The sequence below is a fragment of the Bactrocera dorsalis genome, chromosome 4, assembly GCF_023373825.1.
Source record: "Bactrocera dorsalis isolate Fly_Bdor chromosome 4, ASM2337382v1, whole genome shotgun sequence".
NCBI classification, from domain to species: Eukaryota; Metazoa; Arthropoda; class Insecta; order Diptera; family Tephritidae; genus Bactrocera; species Bactrocera dorsalis.
Window position 1 is genome coordinate 47,832,685 of NC_064306.1, and position 19,796 is coordinate 47,852,480.

Sequence of the window (19,796 nt, forward strand, 5' to 3'; positions counted from 1 at the left end):
TCAAGCTCGTACAAAGCAATAAGAGCAATTTCACTCACACAGTAAAGAAATTTTGAGGATGACGACTTATTCTATTATTATGATTTGATTGCTGTGAGTGATATTTGATTTATTTGGTCATGATCTGAAAATGGTGTACGGAGGCTAATGTAAAAAGTTGCTTTGACTTATATTTCTTGGAATAATATATTCAAATTTTTGATTAAGTTTCTTAATAGATGAGCTTATGAATGGTCGGAAAATTGAAGAGAGATCTGTTGGATAGACGTTTAGTGACGCAGAATACAGTTACCAAGTGGCATGGATAGTCGATCTGCAATATGTTATGAATTTTATATGAAAATGATTTCAAAAATTTGAAGAAAATAAAAAAATATATATTAATATATATGGTGGGGTATTCATAGGGGGTGTTCTTTTGTGTCGAACTTCTTTCAGCACTGGTGGCCTTTGGGGGGAAGTAGATCTTTTGGAGTAGTAAAAACGACGCAGTAGACAAAAAAAAAAGCGTTAGAAAAAAACGGCGTAATTTTTTTGGAGAAATTTTTCGAAATTTTCATATCATATTATCATAAAATATTTCTTTTTTTACAAAAATATTATTTGAAAATTTGTTATATAATCAAAAACTATACATAATATAAATTTTAATCTAAATAATAATTAAATTAATAATTTCTCTTTAATCAAAAATATTTTAGATCACTATTCCTTTGCATACATTTTTGCAGAATGTCTTACTAATTAATTTATTGAAATTTTTAGCACGAAAATATTTGTCCAACTGGTTCTAAAAATTAAGTTATTTCGCTTATGCTGCTCTTTCAAATTCAAACTACTTAAATTATGACTTTCTCTAATTTGCGCCATTCAAAAATATACGAGGGTGTTGTGCGTGTATAAAAAGCAACCAAGTACCCTCATGCATATTAATGTTAGCACACATTTAAATATATTTACAATTTACAATATGTGTAAACATATGTTAGACCTATTTAAGGTTTTTACTAGTAACCACATACAAAGTTTAACTACGAAGCATTCAAGCGTTATTTTGCGAGGTAAGTCAAGTGTGTCTGAAAAGGACTGTGTCGGCAGTACCATATACATAGATGTGTATGTAAGTGGGATAGGTATGCGTATAAGCGCACATAAGTAATATAAAAGCTCCTGCCGCGCATTTGATTGCTTTTACGGCCACTGAACTATATTTACTGCTGACTTGCACAGCAGCTTGAGCAAATGCCTTTGTTCCTTGTTATAATTTTATTTTTTATTTTTACGTTTTCTTTAAGTATGTGTAGGTTTAGCAAGTAGATATATATGTAACATACGTACGTTATTAAGTCGGTGTGTAAGTGAATATGTGTGAGATGACTTCTTTGGCCTGAGGTGTGTTAGAGGTTATGTTTGCAAAATAACTTACAATATTCATATTATTGTAGTTGTGACTACAAACATTTCAAAAACAAATACACGCACCGTTTGCTATACTATGTATATGGATATTTATGTATGTATGAATGCTTGTTGATATTTTTGGTATTTATGATATTGTTTTGTTTGTCGGTCGTAAACGTAGGCGATTGTAAGTGCCGCATAACCAAAGAGCATGGACATGAATTTTCATTAGCACATTTTCTTCTGCCAGCGACTACTAAAGCAAGCCCAGCGCATTAGGGTGAGCCAAAAAAAAAAGTAAATTGAAATTGAATTTATGTGTTAAAAGGATCCTATATATAGAAAAAAATATTCATACAATGAAAAATTTTAATTTTTATTTTAAAAGCGGTCAGGGAGCAGTTAGAGTTTAAAAAATTAAAACAAGAAAAAACATTAACTATATGTTATAGTTGTCCGATCTGAAAATTTTTTTCGGAGATTATAGCGTTGCTGTGAACATTTTTCTGTGCCAAATTTCGTGAAGATATTTCTTCAAATGAAAAAGTTTTCCATACAAGGACTTAATTTTGAAAGATCAGTTCCTATGACAGCTATATGTTATAGTGGTCCGAACTGAAAATTTTTTTCGGAGGTTATACTGTTGCGATGAAAAAGTTTCTATGCCAAATTTCGTGAAGATTTTTTCTCAAATGAAAAATTTTTGCATACCAGGACTTATTTTTTTGTTTAGTTTATATGACAGCTATATGTTATAGTTGTCCGATCTGAAAATTTTTTTCGGAGATTATAGTGTTGCCTTGAACAATTCTGTGCCAAATTTCGGGAAGATATTTCTTCAAATGAAAAAGTTTTCCATACAAGGACTTGATTTTGATCGTTCAGTTTGTATGGCAGATATATGTTATAGCGGTCTGATCTAAAACTGTATATGGAAATTATAGCCTTGCCTTGAACGACATTCTGCGCCAAACTTCGTGAAAATATCTCGTCAAATGCAAAAGTGTTACATACAAGGATTTGATTTTGAAGGCTTAGTTTGTATGACAGCAATAAGTTATATAAGTCGACTGTTTCAGCAAATTAGCAGTTTCTTGAGGAGAAAAATTTAAGATGAATAGCTCGAAAACTGAGAGACTAGTTCGCGTATATACAGACAGACCAGTAGGGGTTATAAAAATACACAATTTTCGAACCGTTTAGAAAAAATTCTTTTTTCATTGCCAATTCTGGCAGAAAATATTACAAAAAAAATATATATATATAATATAATCACGATTTTTCATTGCAGTTATATTTTTTCGCTGTTATTTTTTACCCCTGAATTCGATAGTTTAGTTTTTGGCTCACCCTACGCGCAATACATACAAACATTGCTATGTTGGGTACATTATATGTAGTGGACCTTTTTCTGTATCTTTCTTGTGTGTGGGTCTTGCTTTCTGCTTAAACTTAAACACGTGTTTTCGGCTACGGATCATTTGTTAAAGCCGAATATTTCTATTTACGCCTCATCTGCTACGGCAGTGAATGGTCATGGTGAGTAAAGAGGATATAAACTTACAAGTAGTTCGCATAAGTTCATACAAGTTTGCATGGAGGTGTGTGTGTGTGAGTGACTTGAGCGTGAATCCAAAATGGCGTGAAATAGTCGCGTAAGCCAATGTCGGATCAAAATCAAAATAAAAATGTAATAAAATACCAAAAAAAGACATGTGAGACTTTGAGTTGCCGACACGGAGCCAACAAATGTCCACACAAACGCGCATACTAACACATCTAACTATTAGGTGGCAAAGCTGTCCGTTTTGCCATTGACGTAGTGTCGGCGTCAACTTGTACCTGAAATATTAAATAAGTTTTACGAGTTGGAACTCAACTCAATTCAACTCGTAACCTAAGCACTTCATGTACGAAATATCCCATAAATCAGCTGGCAATAAGGTGTGAAGCAGTTGCAGCTGTTCGCACTAACTTACAGCTCTATACGCAAGTGCACATACCTGCAATACATATGCATGTGTGTAGGTGTATACATATGTATATATGTATGTGCGTATGTGTGTGCATCAAGGCATCAGATTGAAAGTCCGTTTTAGTTAATCCAACTTCTATTCTTAAATTATTATTTGTCGGGAAGACTATGTCTTCTTAATCCAACTTCAATTCTTATTGACTACTTCTTAACGACTGAACTGAAAACTTATATTAAAAATTAGTAAAGTGTGTGAGCAGCGATCATCACATGCAGTGCAATGTGACCGTACATTCAATGCAGACGCTATGTCAGCACTTTTGGGTCGCGCGTGCATCGATCGGAAATGGGCTAAACAGAATTTGGGTCGTAAACAGGAAATGATGGTCAGCGAAAGTATAGCAAAAATATGCTTATACGTTTCGTAATAATTATCAAGAAATGTAAATATGTTTGGTGAGAACGTAAATATGTTTTGTGTTAACTCCTCCCTTCTTAATTTGATTGTCCTCAATCATTTTAGAAAAAGGGGATATTATTTAGTCTTGGTGGTTTGCTAGGAGCTTCTAATTCTATTGGCTTGGGAATATCAATACAAGATGATAATTTTATTTCCGTATGGGGCTCTAGACTAGTGCGTGGAATTTGAGATTCCCAAACAGTAATTTCTTTGGTATTTCTGAGGAAAAATTTCAAACATGCAATGGAAACGATAATTAGACTAAGAATAACAGAAATTGACCATCCTCCGATTTTCAGATGTTTTTGTATGGTTGAAATAACCTCCGTATTATTAATCTGTAATTCATTGAGAGCTTCGAGTGATAGTAAGTTAATGCGGTCACTTTCAAAAGGAGTAGGCTGCATTAATGCAGGAATCATTTGTAGAGGTGAGGCCTCTATGTTACTAAAAATTTTATTGTTAGCTTTAATAGTGCTATTATGAAATTTAATAAGGAACGTGCCAGAAAGATTTCGCATCGTTTCATCGATATAAATAGATGCGTTGTAATTATTTAGTAGGATAACGCCAGATTCGATTTCTTCGATTAATGGGATGTGATGATTATTGCTCATTACACATGTAGAATTTTGACCACTTATAAGATTAGGAATACATTTTGTATCTGAAATATTCTTTATTTGATCATCTTTACAAATTCTTATATTATTAAAATTTTCACAATCATTTACTATACCATAGATAGTTTTTCCGTTTTTTAAAATTCGCTTAAATTCTAAATTAATTATAGAGTTTTCCTTTTTTACCGGTCTTAAAATTATGTTTTCATAGGTTTCCTTTTTTGTTAACGGAACCTTAATCAAATAGATAATTTTTTTATTAGTACTGTATAGGACAGATACTTTAGCAAATTGGAGTGCATCTTCGGGACTCACAAACATAATGTTTTCTTCTCTAATTTTACTTAAAGCAATTTCGATTTCTTTTTTGTCTAATATTGATGGGTTTACAATTCCAAGTTTTGCCCATTCGATTCCATTTTGAATATTTATCAATTCGTCTTTTATTAATCTTACCCTGTTTTGTAAATTTATAACTATTTCGTTTTCTAATAATACATCTTTTCTTATGGCATTTGAAATTTTATTTACCATATTTGTCAGGTTATTTAATCTTTTATTAAAAGCTTCGTTTACATAAACTTGTTTATTATTATTTTTATTTAGATCGTTTATATTATTAGCTATTATTTCAAAGTCGTCGTGATCTGGTGATCCTGCGACGTACTTCCAAATAGTACCTATGGCATTTATTGCCCTTTTATTTTTTATAGTGGGTGTTATATTTTCTAAAATATTTTCGGTAAGTCTTAATTCGTGGGTCAGGATAGGATATAGGTTGTGGTGATTTGGGATGTTTTGTTGGATAAATGTATGGGTGTTGGATATGGACATTGCGTACTGTGCCAGGTCTATTGGATGTAAAATAGTAAAAGTTCCTTGCTGAATTTTAGCTGTACCTCTACTGATCGTGATAACGTATGAAGACGTATAATCCAAGATTTGGACCTCCGTCGCCACACAAGTTAGGAAGAATCTGAAAAAATATTTTATTGTCTTTTAATATTGTTTTTGTGAACAGTCCTGCCTGCCATCGTGAGGACGGTTGTATTCCTATCTTCTTTAACTATTTCTTTTTTATACCTTGGCGTAAGTTTCGATCCTAATCTCCTGTTAATCCTGACGAATATCTCTTCTCCTGGTGAATAACTTTTGATTTCATGCCTAATTTGGTTATGGTAGTTTAAGTCCTGTTTTTGTTTTTCTGTCAAACGATTAATGATGTCTTGTTTATCCAAGATAGCTTTTTTTAGATCATTATTTGAATTTCTGTGGAAAAATATGTCTATAGGCTTTTTACCGGTGGTGGAGTGAATTGATCTGTTATACTCGTGTATTGTTCTTGTAAGTAAATCATGAAAAGTTGTATGAAGTTTATCTGGTTTTAAGCATCTCATAATTTCTGAAAGGGTAGAATGAAGTCTTTCTACTTGACCATTAACAGAGCTGGAGTAAGGGGGTGTAGTAAAGATTTGTATGCCAAATTGATCTTTGAGAAGGAAATTTATTGATGCGGAGTTTAGGGATTTTTCGTTATCTATGACCATGGATTTAGGGATACCGAATGCCAAAATTATTTCTTTTAACGGTTCTTTGACATCTTCAACTGCTTTTGATTTTAAAATTTTCGCTAAAGCATACTTTGAAAATTTATCTATTGCGGTGAGAACAAGGTTTCCTTCGGTGGAGTAAATGTCGATATGAACAATTTCTCCGGGATTTTGTGGTATTGGTGTGGGCTGAAATTGTGGTTTGTTGGGACGACGATCGTACTTTTGCTCTCTGCAGACTTGACAATTTTTAACGATTCTATTAGATTTTTCGTTCATTTTAGGAAAGTAGTAATTCTGTTTTATTTGCTCTATATTTTCTTTAGAGTTTCGGTGGGCTCTTCTGTGCTCATTGATTAAGATTTCTTCTTGTTCTACGGCGTTAGTTATTTCTTTAACCTGTGACTGTGTGAATCTTATTTTATAGTTTCGGAAATGGTCGGGATATAAATCCTGAATTATTCCCATGATTGGTTCAGTGGTAAATAAGCCATTGATGACGCTAGGATTAAGATATTTTTTTAGTGTTGAAATTAGAAGGTCCTTGGTGTAGTGGGGTTTTTGTATTATGTGTCTATGATAGGTTGGAAATGGAATCTCAAATTTGTAGTTGTCTTTATTGCCTATTATAATATGGAGTTGGTTTTTGAAAACGTTTATGGGGCATTCTACTGCTGGTATTTTGTTATCCGAAGAACTTTCGTCACTGTGTTGGGTTGACGTCATGGAATTTATTTGAGGTGGCCTAGATAGTGCATCCGCAACAACATTTGTTTTTCCTGGTTGATACTTCAACTCGTAGTTGTATTCCTCCAGGATCGCTTTCCATCTTTTCATCTTGCTGTTAGTATTTTTGTTGCTAAGTGCGTATGTCAAAGGTTGGTGGTCTGTAAATATGGTTACTTTTCGCGATCCGTATAGATAGTTCCTCAATGAATTTAAAGCCCAAATTATAGCCAACATCTCTTTTTCGTTTGTGGCATAATTTTCTTCAGTTTTACTAAGAGTTCTTGAGAGAAATGTTACGGGCCTTTTATCTTGCGAGAGGACTGCGCCGATTGCGTAGTCGGAAGCGTCTGTCGTTAAATCAAAACCTTTTTCAAAATCTGGGTGAGATAGGGTGACATCGTCTGACACTAGTGAATTTTTTAATTTTTGGAATGCCTCTAAAGCGTTCTGGTTTAAACAAATTTTTACATTTTTGGATGAATTTTTCGAGATGCGTCCTTCTTCTCCTCTTAAAAGGGATGTAAGGGGTTTGGCGAGTTTCGCATAATCCTTAATGAAGCGTCGGTAGTAACCTGACATGCCTAGAAAGCTTCTCAAATCTTTAAGGGTTTTTGGTGGTGCTAATTGGGCTATTGCTTCTACTTTTTGTTGATTAGCTCGTATTCCAGCGGTTCCTACGATAAATCCTAGGAATTCGATTTCAGTTCTGAAAAATTCACATTTATCAAGCTGTACTTTGAAGTTCGCAGCTTCTAATGTTTTAAATACTTTACTGAGATTTTCGAAGTGTTCTTCTTCGCTTTTTGAAAAGATAACTATGTCATCTATATATACGTAGCATATTTTCCCTATAAGGTTTCTCAGGACATCATCTAAAGTACGTTGGAAAATTGAAGGGGAGTTTTTTAATCCAAATGGGAGTCTGACAAATTCAAATTTTCCATTGTTTACCGAAAAGGCGGTTTTCTCAACGTCACATTCCTTTAAAGGAATCTGGTGGAAACCACTCTTCAAGTCAACAACTGAAAAGTATTTGTTTTTTCCTAGATTCGCCAGAACTTCATTTATTTCCGGAATCGGGTATCTGTCGGCTACAGTAATAGCGTTTAGCTTTCTGTAATCAATGACCATTCTGTACTTTTTCTCTCCAGATGCGTCCATCTTTTTTGGAACAATCCAAACTGGTGCATTATACGGAGATCTAGAAGGTCTTATAATTCCGTCGTTTAGGAGTTCTTTTATCTGTTTTTCAACTTCATTTTTTAGTGCCATGGGGTACGGATATGATTTCGAATAAATTGGTGAGTCTGACTTGGTGCGAATTTCGCCTCGAACTCGAGAAGTGAATGTAAGTTTGTTGTTGGGATCTGTGAATAGGTTAGGATGGTTTCTTATGACTTGTTCTAAATGAGATTTTTGGTTGTCATCCATATGGTTGGTTCTAAATTCCATTTTATTTACAGACTCGGATATATGTTGGTGAATTTTTATCTTTGTTTTATGATTTATCATCATATATCTATCTTTTATGTGAATAACTGCATTAAGTTCTTCCAAGCTATCGTGACCTAAGATACCATGGAATGATTTTAGAGAAGGTAAAACGTAAAATTTTATGGGGTGGTTCGGTAAATTGAAAAGATTTGCAAACGTATGGTGGGTTATCTTTATATCACCTGAAACTGAATTGGCAAAGAAAGACTTTTCGTTTTGCTTGGGATTGGTAACAAGGTTTGGCTGGATATAATTTTTATTAGATCCCGTGTCTATTAAGATTTTCAAAGTTTGGCCATTCTTCGCTTTACATTCGAAGTATGGAAGCGAAGAATGTGTTAACCTAAAAAATGGATATCTGTTAAATCTTGGGTAGGGATTTCATATTGTTGATTCTGTTGATCAAAGGATTCAGCGTATCCTTCGATGTCTTCATTCTGCAGTTGCTGGTAGTAATTTTCTTCGTAATTGTCAGGTTGAAATTCTCCAGATTCCATTAAATTATTGTAATGTTGTTCTTCGGTTTGTATGTGAAAATTTCGTTGTTGTTTAAATGGTGGTGGAACATGATTCAGGGATGGAGGTCTTTTGCCTTGGAGTTGTGTCATTTGACGGGGTCTATTTTGGTAGTTAATATTCCTCGATTGTACCGACTTATCAACGTCCATCGGTTCAGGTTTTTGAGGTTTGGGTGCTGTTGGCCTTGGGGGTGGGAATTGGAATTGTTGGCGCATTTGGTAATGTGGTTGAAACATAGGTTGGGAGTTACGGTTAGGGAAAGGATGTTGATTTTCGAATGTGTTTCGTTGCATATTATTTATAGGTTTGTTATAATTGGTTGAATGTTGGAATGTTAGTTCTGGGTAAAATGGTATACTATTATTTCGTATATGACGCATTGGAGGGAGTGGTGGTTGTTGACGATGTTTATGGTTTTGGCGATTGTTCGCGTATTCTGACCTATAATGTTGATTTTCTAATTTCAAGCATAAGTGTAGTGCTTGTGGGAGGTCTGAAGGTTCACGAATACCAAGTAATCTTGGTAGATCTCCATTTAAACCTCGGACAAAAGTATCAAGAGCTTTGTCTCGATAAGTTTGAGTCAGAAGTCTCATGGATTCACTTCCAATTTCCATGCAGCCAATTTTATTTAATATTAAAGATAAATGTGCATAGACTTCCTGATAGAAATTCTGTATGGTATTTCTTCCCTGGATAAGCGCAGTCATTTGGTATTCTAACGTTCCTAAGTCACGTTTGTCTGCGTAATGTAATGTTAGGCATCTTACTATACTATTCCAATTGAGTGGTGTATTATACGATTCTAACGCTATATCTGCATTTCCTACTATTTTGTTCCTTATGACGCTAAGGATGCCATAATATTTGGGTGTTCCTGCCATAGAGCTATAAATTTGCAGTACTCTATCGACACTTTTCTTCCATGAAATAAATTCTGCGGGGTTTCCGGAAAAATCTCTTAAACTTCTCACAATATCAGGTATTTTGTCTAACTCGTTTAGGTTTCCTCTGTATCTTTCTTCTATGGTCTGGTCGTTTCCATAGTTAATGTCTGCGTTAGGGTTTATTATTGATTGTACTATATTTCTACACTGTTGTGCACAAATAGACGCTATTCTGTTCTCTAGGTCTTCTGCGGACATTTGGTTTGGGGGGGAATGGGGATTTGGAACGTTAAGAAGGGGTGGTCTTACTAAATTGTTAGGGTTAGCCATATTGATTCGCAAGGTTAACTATAATTTAATCTTCGTTTTTATTATTAATTTTTATTTAATTTTTTATTATTATTTTGTTTTTATTTCTTATTTAATTAGTATAAAGGTATGGTATCTCTATTTACTATTGGAACGTTTTTTTTTTTTTTTTTTTTTTTTTTATTACTATAACATCGAAAATATTAAAATAATTAATAACTTACAATATTAGGTAGACCTGCTGCATTGTTTTATTACTTGCTGCTGTTGCTGTTGCAGAAATTTCTCGTTGCGGTTTAATGACGTTGTTGTTGCTGTTGTAGCTGTTTCAGTAGCTGTTGCTGCGGTTATTGTTACTACTCCAGTTGTTGTTGTTGTTGTAGCTGTTTCAGTAGCTGTTGCTGCGGTTATTGTTACTACTCCAGTTGTTGTTGTGCTTGTTTTTATTGCTGCTTGCTGTTTGCTTTTTTATGCACAAAAATGTTTCTCATAATTTAATTTTTAAAAGAATGTCATTATTTGTTTGTTTGTTTGTTTTTTTTTTTTCTTTCTATTTACCGCACCGATCGCTCGAATTTCGTCCCTTTTGCTTATGTTGCTACTCGGGATTCGGTAACGACACTTTATCGCGCGGTTGCCTGCGGACGGACACTACAGGCAAGGGTTTTCACGAAAAATTTTTTATTTAAATTCTCGCGACTTTAGCTCGGGCGCCAGTTAATAAAATACTTTTTATATTTTTATTTTAAAAAGAATTTTATTTTTATAATATAACTTTTTTGTTTATTTATTATTATTTGTCGGGAAGACTATGTCTTCTTAATCCAACTTCTATTCTTAAATTATTATTTGTCGGGAAGACTATGTCTTCTTAATCCAACTTCAATTCTTATTGACTACTTCTTAACGACTGAACTGAAAACTTATATTAAAAATTAGTAAAGTGTGTGAGCAGCGATCATCACATGCAGTGCAATGTGACCGTACATTCAATGCAGACGCTATGTCAGCACTTTTGGGTCGCGCGTGCATCGATCGGAAATGGGCTAAACAGAATTTGGGTCGTAAACAGGAAATGATGGTCAGCGAAAGTATAGCAAAAATATGCTTATACGTTTCGTAATAATTATCAAGAAATGTAAATATGTTTGGTGAGAACGTAAATATGTTTTGATGTGTGTGCATTAAGGCATCAGATTGAAAGTCCGTTTTAGTTACTAAAACGTTAATGTAGGTGCGACATATACACACAAGTATGCATTTGTGTGTGCGTGTGTCCCTGCATGATGACAATTCAATGGAATTTCGCTTAATGTCGCACACAGTTGCCTGTGTTTGAGAGCGTACTCCTCGATTTGTGCGCGCCAACCCCATCTATTGGCGCTGGCGCTTTTATGTGGACACAATAGGCGACACCAACAGCCTTGACAGTCTGACCACTAGGTTTGACTTCACGTTTATGGCGACCTTCTGCGTGTCGAACTGAAATTGGGAACAAAAGTGTGCTTGGCGAGCGTTTTGTTGACAAAACAAATGACTTTATCCACATACAATGCGAACAAAGCGTGGAGCGCGCGGTTACTTAGACGCTGGATAAATGTTACACATGTCCCGGATTCAGTTGCCACTATGGTGGCCATTATGGTCGAGTATTTATGTATGTTTGTAAGTTGCTCTAAAGTGGTCGTTGGAATGCTTTATAAATGTGAAAAATTTATCATTTGTGGTTTGATTAGAGGAGCAAAGGTTTCTACTCACAAATGATATAAGCAATTAAGACACATCTAAGCTTTATTTGCCCAAAATGAAGGCACAAATACCTCAACAATCTTTTTGTGTGGCATGAAGCGTCTAAATTGAACAGATTCACTCACAAAACCAGATTAGTATTTACAGGGGCCCTAAAAAGTTAGAGAGGACACATTTTATATTATATTATTAGGACTTTAACAACCAATCTCGTGGAATTTTGGTTTCTTTGATTTCGTTCCTATAATTTTGAAGTAAAAGATGCACCCTGCTTTGGAAGGCCAATTCTCGAAAATATGGGTAAACCAAAAAAAAAAAAAATTTTCAACCATTTAAATAAGGCTGTATATGTACATAAAGAAGCTTAAAGCAACAAATCACAACAAAATCAAACCATTTCTGAAACGGATGATTAAGGTTGATGAAAAGTGGGTCACTTAAGCCAACGTCAAGTGAAAACGGTCTTTTGAGAATCGCGGTGAGCTGGCAAGGTGGCTAAGCCAAGACTGACGGCTATGAGGGATTTGCTATGTGTTTGCTTGATTCGGACCCGTCCCTCAACAATTGATCCGATTGAAGCTAGATATCACCTAATAGCGGTCAGCTTTGGTCGTTTTTGAGGAGAGAAATAGTGTTCCATTTGGGCAACGCCAACCAATACATATCGATAAAACCGAAAATCAACCTCAAGCGATTCAAGAGCTGCCATTTCATCTAGAAAACCCAACGGTTTGGTATGGTTTGTGGGCCAGTGGAATCATCGATCAAAAGCTCTTCAAAAATGACGCCGGGGAGAACGTAACCGTCAATAGTGACCATTACACGCTATAATAACCGACTGTTTGATACCTAAAATAGAAGCTCGTGATCTCAGCGACATTTGGTTTCAACAAGCCGGCCACTTCCCACACATCGCATGGATTTATTGAGAGAACACTTTAGTGATCAGATAATTTACAGTTTTTGTTGAGCGATTGGCCACCAAAGCCTTCTTCCTGTGGGAATATGTAAAGTCTAAAGTTTATGCGGACAATCCCGCTTCGATTCACGCCTTGGAGCAAAACATCACGCGTGTCATTCCCCAGGTACCAGTCGAAATGTTCGAACGAGACATCGAAAATTGGTCTCAACGAATGGACAATATGAAACATATTCGCAGTCAACATTAAATGCCAAAGAATGTTCTTTCGAATGAGAATGAATCAGATGAAAAGTTTCTGTGCTTTTCTTTAAGTATTATGAAATTACCATCATCTTTTCGTCGTTAGTTTTACTATGTGAATCGCTGAAACTTTAAGTCCAGGTTTAGGCCAAGTTATTCTCTAGAGGGAAATACAACAGTGTACTTTTGATAAAGTATAGTAATAGTATAGAACTAATAGAATTGTGTATTTCAATAACCGAATTTTCACGGTTTAATTTTAATAGATAGTTTCATATTTACTAAAATCGAAAGAATGTTCATTTTGCAGGTATTTTTAAAATAGTGTTTGACTATATTTTTAATGGTGTCTCTTTATACGAGTACTTCAATAGGTGTTTAGCCTTAGATTGTGAATAGAAGTTCGTCAAATGTCAACGTAGATAGCAATATTGCAAATGAGGAGACTTATGTTGAGCCTCCGATATTTTTGACGTCTATATTTAATGAAATACGCGATGAAAGTTACAACGGATTTATGGAAGATTTGACTAAAGTTACAACAACCGCGCTTAACGTTGTTTGTTATTTACATGTATGGTATCACATATACCATAGAATTAAGCCCTTGGCAAACTACGCTTCATTGTCTTGCAATTTCGCTTTATCGTAAGACCGACGCAGTAATGTGGCAATCGTTTTACTATACGCGCTTATGTAACGAGCGTGTACACATGAGTAGTATTGATGCTGCTCGCGCTAGCCTCAATTTTACGACTTCGGTTTCGCGCTTTTTTTGTGCAGTTTACTGCAAATTATTTTGTTCGTACCAGTAGTCGTTTTAATGACATTTTCCACGTTAAGCCATCTTTGCGAATTATTTTTTTATTTCAATTCCCAAACTACTCGTAAAATGTCAGAAAATGGAAACGTTGCGAAAAACTGCTGCTTTATGTTTCCTAAAAGCAGTGAAATAAAAAATAACAACGAAATTACGATTTAGATCATAACTATCGCCGGAGAACACTGGCACTGGTGAAGAAGTTCAGGAACTATAAAAGAAACTAAATTTTATGGAGAGAAAATGGTAGCTGGTTGTGAGGTTATGCAGCCAGCTGAGCAATTTTGAGAGGAATCCAGGAAGCGAGATATACACAGATATTCGTAGAATTAGTAAGAAAAGTCAAGCCCAATTTAAATCGACAAAAAATCATTTGGGGACGAATTATCCATGGTGTAGACAAGCATTAACTACATGTTAGATTTCGTACTAACCTATAAACGACATAAGGTCAAACAAAGGGATGGAAGATCATTATTGATGGCGGCTCAAAGGTATGGTCCATTTCACCCATCTTCGGTACCGATTGACAATCTATTAATAGAAACATTCTTTCGGCATTCGGTATTTCATTCTGATAGATAAATAGAGCACAATACTTGACAGGTTACGCGGATTAAATTTTCTAAAGAGCGAAAACTTCTTATAAAATTTCGAAACTATACTCTGTCGATGACGATGAGGTCCCTTTGCCCGACCATGAAGTTCGAATAGAAATTACGCGTCTGAAGAACAACAAAGCGGCGGTGTCGATGGATTGCCGGACGAGCTATTGAAATACGGCAGCAAAGAGCTGATAAGGAACAGGTATCATCTTCTTTGTAGAATATGGTAGAACGTAAGCTTGTCTAACATTGTCCAATGAACAAAAGGGAAACCCCACAACCTGCGCCACCTATCGTGAGATAAGCTTCATCAACATTTTATATAATGTTCTATCGAGCGAAGTGTGTAAAAGATTGAACCTGGAAAAACAACAATCTACCAGATATTCACCATGCGCCAAATCTTGGAAAAAACCTTTGAAAAGAGGATCGACACACACCACCTCTTCGTCGATATCAAAGTTGCTTTTTAAAGCACGAATAGAAGCTGCCTTTGCGCCGCTATGCCTGAATTTGGTATTTCCTCAAAACTAGTACGTCTGTGTAAACTGAAGTTGAGCAATACTACAACCGCCGTCAGTATCGGGAAGGTTCTTCCAGAGCCGTTTGATACTAAACGAGAGTTCAGACAAGGCGACTCCCTATCATGCGACTTCTTCAATCTACAGCTGGAGAAAAAAATAGAGTTGCAGAGCTGAAAAGAGAAGGTGCCATCTGCTGGCAATAACAACCGCGTCGTTAGTTCTGTTTTCTGCAGGTTGGACAAAGAAGCGAAGGAAATGGGTCTGGCAGTGAACGAAGGCAAGACGAAATATCTGGTGTCCTCAAACAAGCTGTCGTCGCACTCGCGACTTAGCTCCCATGTAAGTTGACGGTCATAACTTTGAAGTCGTAGATAATTTCGTCGAACTTAGAACCAGCGTTATAACACAAAAAATAATGTCAGCTTCGAAATTCAACGCAGAATAACTCTTGCCAACAGTTCTATTTCGACGAACAAAGACCAGATTCCACAAGACAGTCATCATCCTGTTATATAGTGTAGAAGCATGGACGATGACAACATCTGATGAGTATCTTGCAGTCGATGGAACGATGAGCTGTACGAGATATATAGTATGACGACATTGACATAGTTCAATGAATTAAGAGACAGCGACTGCGCTGGCTAGGTCAAGTCGTCCGAATGGAACGAGAGTAAGCGACACAGTAACTGAAGAGAGAAGCAGAGGAAGAGGAAGACCTCCACTCAGTTGGAACGACCAGGTGGAGTAGGACCTGAACTAATAATTGGAATTTCCAAGTAACAACTTTCCCCCAATGTACAGCTTTTTTGTTATAACACTTTAAAAATTGTCTCTGGATTTTCCACTACCACATTTCTCTGGAACAATTCACTTGATATCTAAAGAGATTACGACTAATAACAACACTAACAACAGTGTAATTTGTAACTAATGCTCGCTGTCACTAAGCAGCGTTGTATTGTCATTGTCCAAAAGTTACAAATGTTTCGATAAAAGTACTTGTAGAAGTATTTAAATACTGTTGAGTGCCAAACCTGTATAACCACTGAGGAATGCTAAAGCAACGAAATGTATAGTACAAACAAATAAAAGAAGTTCCCTAGACAAATACACATACATATGTATGTTCCAGTATATTTGCGAGGTTATGTCAATTCACCGAAGTAATAAATTATTTCACGACTCAATGGACAATTTAAGTGACTACGGGAAGTAAAACAATTAAGATTTGTGGTTGCTGTGATTTCCGACAGAGAGTGTTGCACCGCGCTTTTATCACAATTTTCACCTCCCACCACCCACCACCCACTTTAAAGGCTTTGTCTCTGCACGGTGACCACAAAATTATGTGATGTCATAAACTCAAGCTGGGCGGCCGTCATTCTAAAGGCAACCCTGCGGCGCTGACAGCTGACAGCTGAAACGCTTGACCGCGCAGCCACAAACTCTGTGGGGAGTTCAGAGTGAGGTCATTATAGGGCGTTTGCAAATGGGCCGAGAATTTAGGTTTCATTTTGTTGCTTCTTCTAATGCAAAAAAAAGAAAAGCATACAATGAACTTTTACTTTCGCTGGTAGATTAGAAGTTTTCGAAATATTTTGTAAATTTTTTTTGTTGCTTTTCTTTTTATTTTGTGTGGTTGAGTAATAGTCCGCCTTGTTGTTGCTTACCTATAGTTCTATGCATAAAATACGTTGGTGGTTGGTCCTCACTTAATTCTAAGCGAAACTTTCAAATCGTTTCAGATTAAAATGCGGTGAGAGCACTTGTGCGGGCGGTTGTATTCCGGTTGAATTGGTGGAATGGTTCATTTGTTGCACGCTCGTCGTAATGCATTGTTTGTATTTATTTTGCGGATTTTTTTTTTTGTTATTTTACTAATGTCAAAAAGTCATGTCGCAAATTAAATTACATGACCATTTGTTATTTGGCAATTTGGATTTTGCTCCAGCGTACGTGGAGGCCTAAAAACAGTTTTGTCACATTTACAACGGCGGAAACAACTAAAAGTGGATAAAAACAAAATGGGAAAACATGAAATGGCACAAAGTGCAAAACAAAACAAAAATTTCAGCATCGGAAATGGCATGGACAAATACCGAAATCACACGCTAGCGCCAAGCTGCGGAAGTGGGGTAAACTGTGTGCTAGGAGTAGTCGGAGGAACGAGCAATGGCGTGACAGGTTGAAATCGTGCTGCTAGTCATGCGGCGCACGGAATTGATAACAAGCGCATAAAACTTAAAATACGGCCATCAACAAATCCACAATGGTCATGTACACGATTGCCGAAATGGCAGTGGCAAGAATTTCAGCAATATGGGCAAATTGAAAAAGAAAGGAAAACGGCAAATTCTGAAAGCAATGCGATAACGACTAAACAATTCAAATTGCTATTTATAGGTTAGGTTGATATTGAGGACATATTTTCGTTATTCTGCCATTTTGAACTTGATAGGGGAAAAAATTGTGATCTTGACATTCTTGTTAAAGTTCGTAACATAGTTAAAATGCTGTAAGGTTCGTATTGATTGGGAAGCCAGTTTTTTGTTTTGACAAAATTCAATTTTCTTATTCTACATAGTTGCGACCCAGGAAGTTGCTCTAATTGAAACAAAATTCTAGATATCCTACTTGTAGAAAGCTATGTCAAAGTAGACCACAGTCTCGGCCATTACCTGTTAATTATTGCAAAACTTGTTTAAAGAAACTATTTCCTTGAGGTTTGATGTCAGAAAGTATCTGGAGAACTCATTGGATGGGAAAGTAATACTAGCCTTATTTATATTGAGGCAAAAAAGCACGCTAAAATTATAATTGAATTCTCCGGGTAAATGGTATTTCAAGAAAAAAAATACTTTTCTCAGTTGGTAGGTCTATCCTAAATTACTATGCCAAATATGAGCGCCATCTGTCAACCAGTTTGTTTACAGCAGCTGCTTAAGTCGGTAGACCTCAGTAGTGTGTTGCGATTTTTACAATGTATAAAAATATCTAAATTCTTTGTCTCAAGTTTTGTATTTCTAACCAAATTTCGTGTGCGGAATCATTGCAAATGTTAGAAAATTCGTACGGTCATTCAGTTTTATCACAAGCCAACGAGTGGTACAAAGCCTTCAAAAGACGGTCGAGAAATCGTTGACGACATGCCTCGTTCTGGACGACCTTCGACCTCTTCAACTGATGAAAATATTAAAAAAGTTGAAAATCGTCAGGAAAGTGTTAGAGAGATGGCAATAGAGTTCGATACCTCTCGCAAGTCCTTTCGAAAGATTTTGGTGAATATTTTGGGTATGAAACGCGGTTTTGCTTTTGTCGTCTCGATAAAGCTGAATTTTTTTCAAAAAAGAGTACTGTAAACATGTATCGTTTGACATGCTTGATCGTGCGAATTCCAATCTCACATTTATGGAGAGCATTATAACTGCCGATGAGACATGAAATTATGCGTTTGACATGCAAAAAAGTCAACAATCATCGGAATGGTGCAGAAAAAACGAGCTGAAACCAAAAAACCACGGCAAATCCGCTCAAAATCAAGTTGATGCTCATTGTTCCTTTCGATATTCTTTATTTGGTGCATCAAGAATTTGTTTTGAAGGGACATGCGGTTAATAAGGAATTCTATTTGGCCGTATTGAAGCGTTTGCATGAGAACATCCGTCGAAAACGGCCGCAATTTTGGAAGAATCGAACCAAGATTGTAACCGAATTTAAAACCAAAAAAGCAACGAATAACATCGATCAACCACCGTATTCACCACATTTGGCTCTGTGTGATTTTTTCTTGTTTCCCTAACTGAAATTGCCGCTCCGGGGAAGCCATTTTCAGTCGATCGAAGAGATCAACAAATTGATGGGGACTATTTTGAAGACAACTAAATAAATATTGATGATTTGATCACAATATAGATTTTAACCAATAGAAACTAATATCAACCCTTTTTAGCTGACGAGGTGTCGTAATATTACCAATAATTAAAGGGATAGGGCTAGAGAAGCATATTCTGAAAAAAATATTTAAGTCTTCTTAAGATAACTTCAGACTTAGTTTACATATCAAATATACCAACTCCACGATACCTTTAGAAAAACTTCTGTAAAACTATTTGACGATTAAATTATAAAAACAATATGTGAAATTAAGATCTAACATAGTCAACCAAGGAAAAAATATTAAAAATATAAATTTAATGTAATAAATATAGTTTTCTGAAAAGCTCAAAGGAAAGCAAAACCGCACAGAATGCCGCAGAAGCCACATAAAGCCCAATGAAAACAACACAATAAATTTTCCGAGACAATAACCAAAACAGTAAACAACTAAAAAGTATGCATCCCTGTTAACTATGAACATACATACATATATATGCATGCATGTGTGTGGTAACATATACAAACACAATTTTTGTATGTGGTTTTGGGTTGTAGTTCGTACACACTAGTGTAAGAAAAATATTTTATTATTTAAGTATGTTCTTCATGGAGCAGCTGAAGACTCCGTAATTTCCAAGAATATTGTATTTTATAAGCATTGCGCATGTGTGTCTTAATGGAAAGCGTCTCAAGGTAAAGTGTCTTAAGATAAAGTATAAGTATGTATGAATATCTTATTAAAAAAATGGCAGAGCTCTAAGTTATTGAATCTGAACATTATTGTATGCATGTATGTAGGTGAGCACTAATTTAAAATACTGCTTGGAAAAATTTCTTCAAACCAAAAACTTTTTTTTATCAATAAACAGGAGGAAAATACTACTGTATTTATCAGTAATGTACCAACTATTATTTTCAATGGAAACTTTGACATATTTTATAGTGAAATGTTCGATTTGAATTTGAATTTTGATTTTGAACGAAGTGCGCTGAAAGTTATTTCAAAGGAATATAACAACTACATTGCCAAAGGCTAGTGGATATGGTTGCAGTTAAACTTGCGTTTTATACTATAACAGTATTGTTATTTGCGGAAGGCTACAGAGAAAG

General features: G+C 35.5%; 2 protein-coding genes across 4 annotated transcripts in view; both read right to left on the bottom strand.

Moving 5' to 3' along the window:
• The window catches only part of LOC105233100 (glutamate receptor ionotropic, NMDA 2B), a 250,271-nt gene that overhangs the window by 47,025 nt on the left and 183,450 nt on the right, over nt 1-19,796 (bottom strand). The gene's annotated exons all lie outside the window — the stretch shown is intronic.
• LOC125778299 (uncharacterized) lies at nt 3,507-11,114 on the bottom strand. The gene is made up of 2 exons (XM_049455165.1): nt 10,172-11,114; nt 3,507-5,435 (listed from the first exon to the last, which is right to left on the bottom strand). Exons 1-2 carry the CDS (start codon nt 10,192-10,194, stop codon nt 3,896-3,898), a joined length of 1,563 nt encoding a protein of 520 aa, XP_049311122.1. The 5' UTR covers nt 10,195-11,114; the 3' UTR covers nt 3,507-3,895.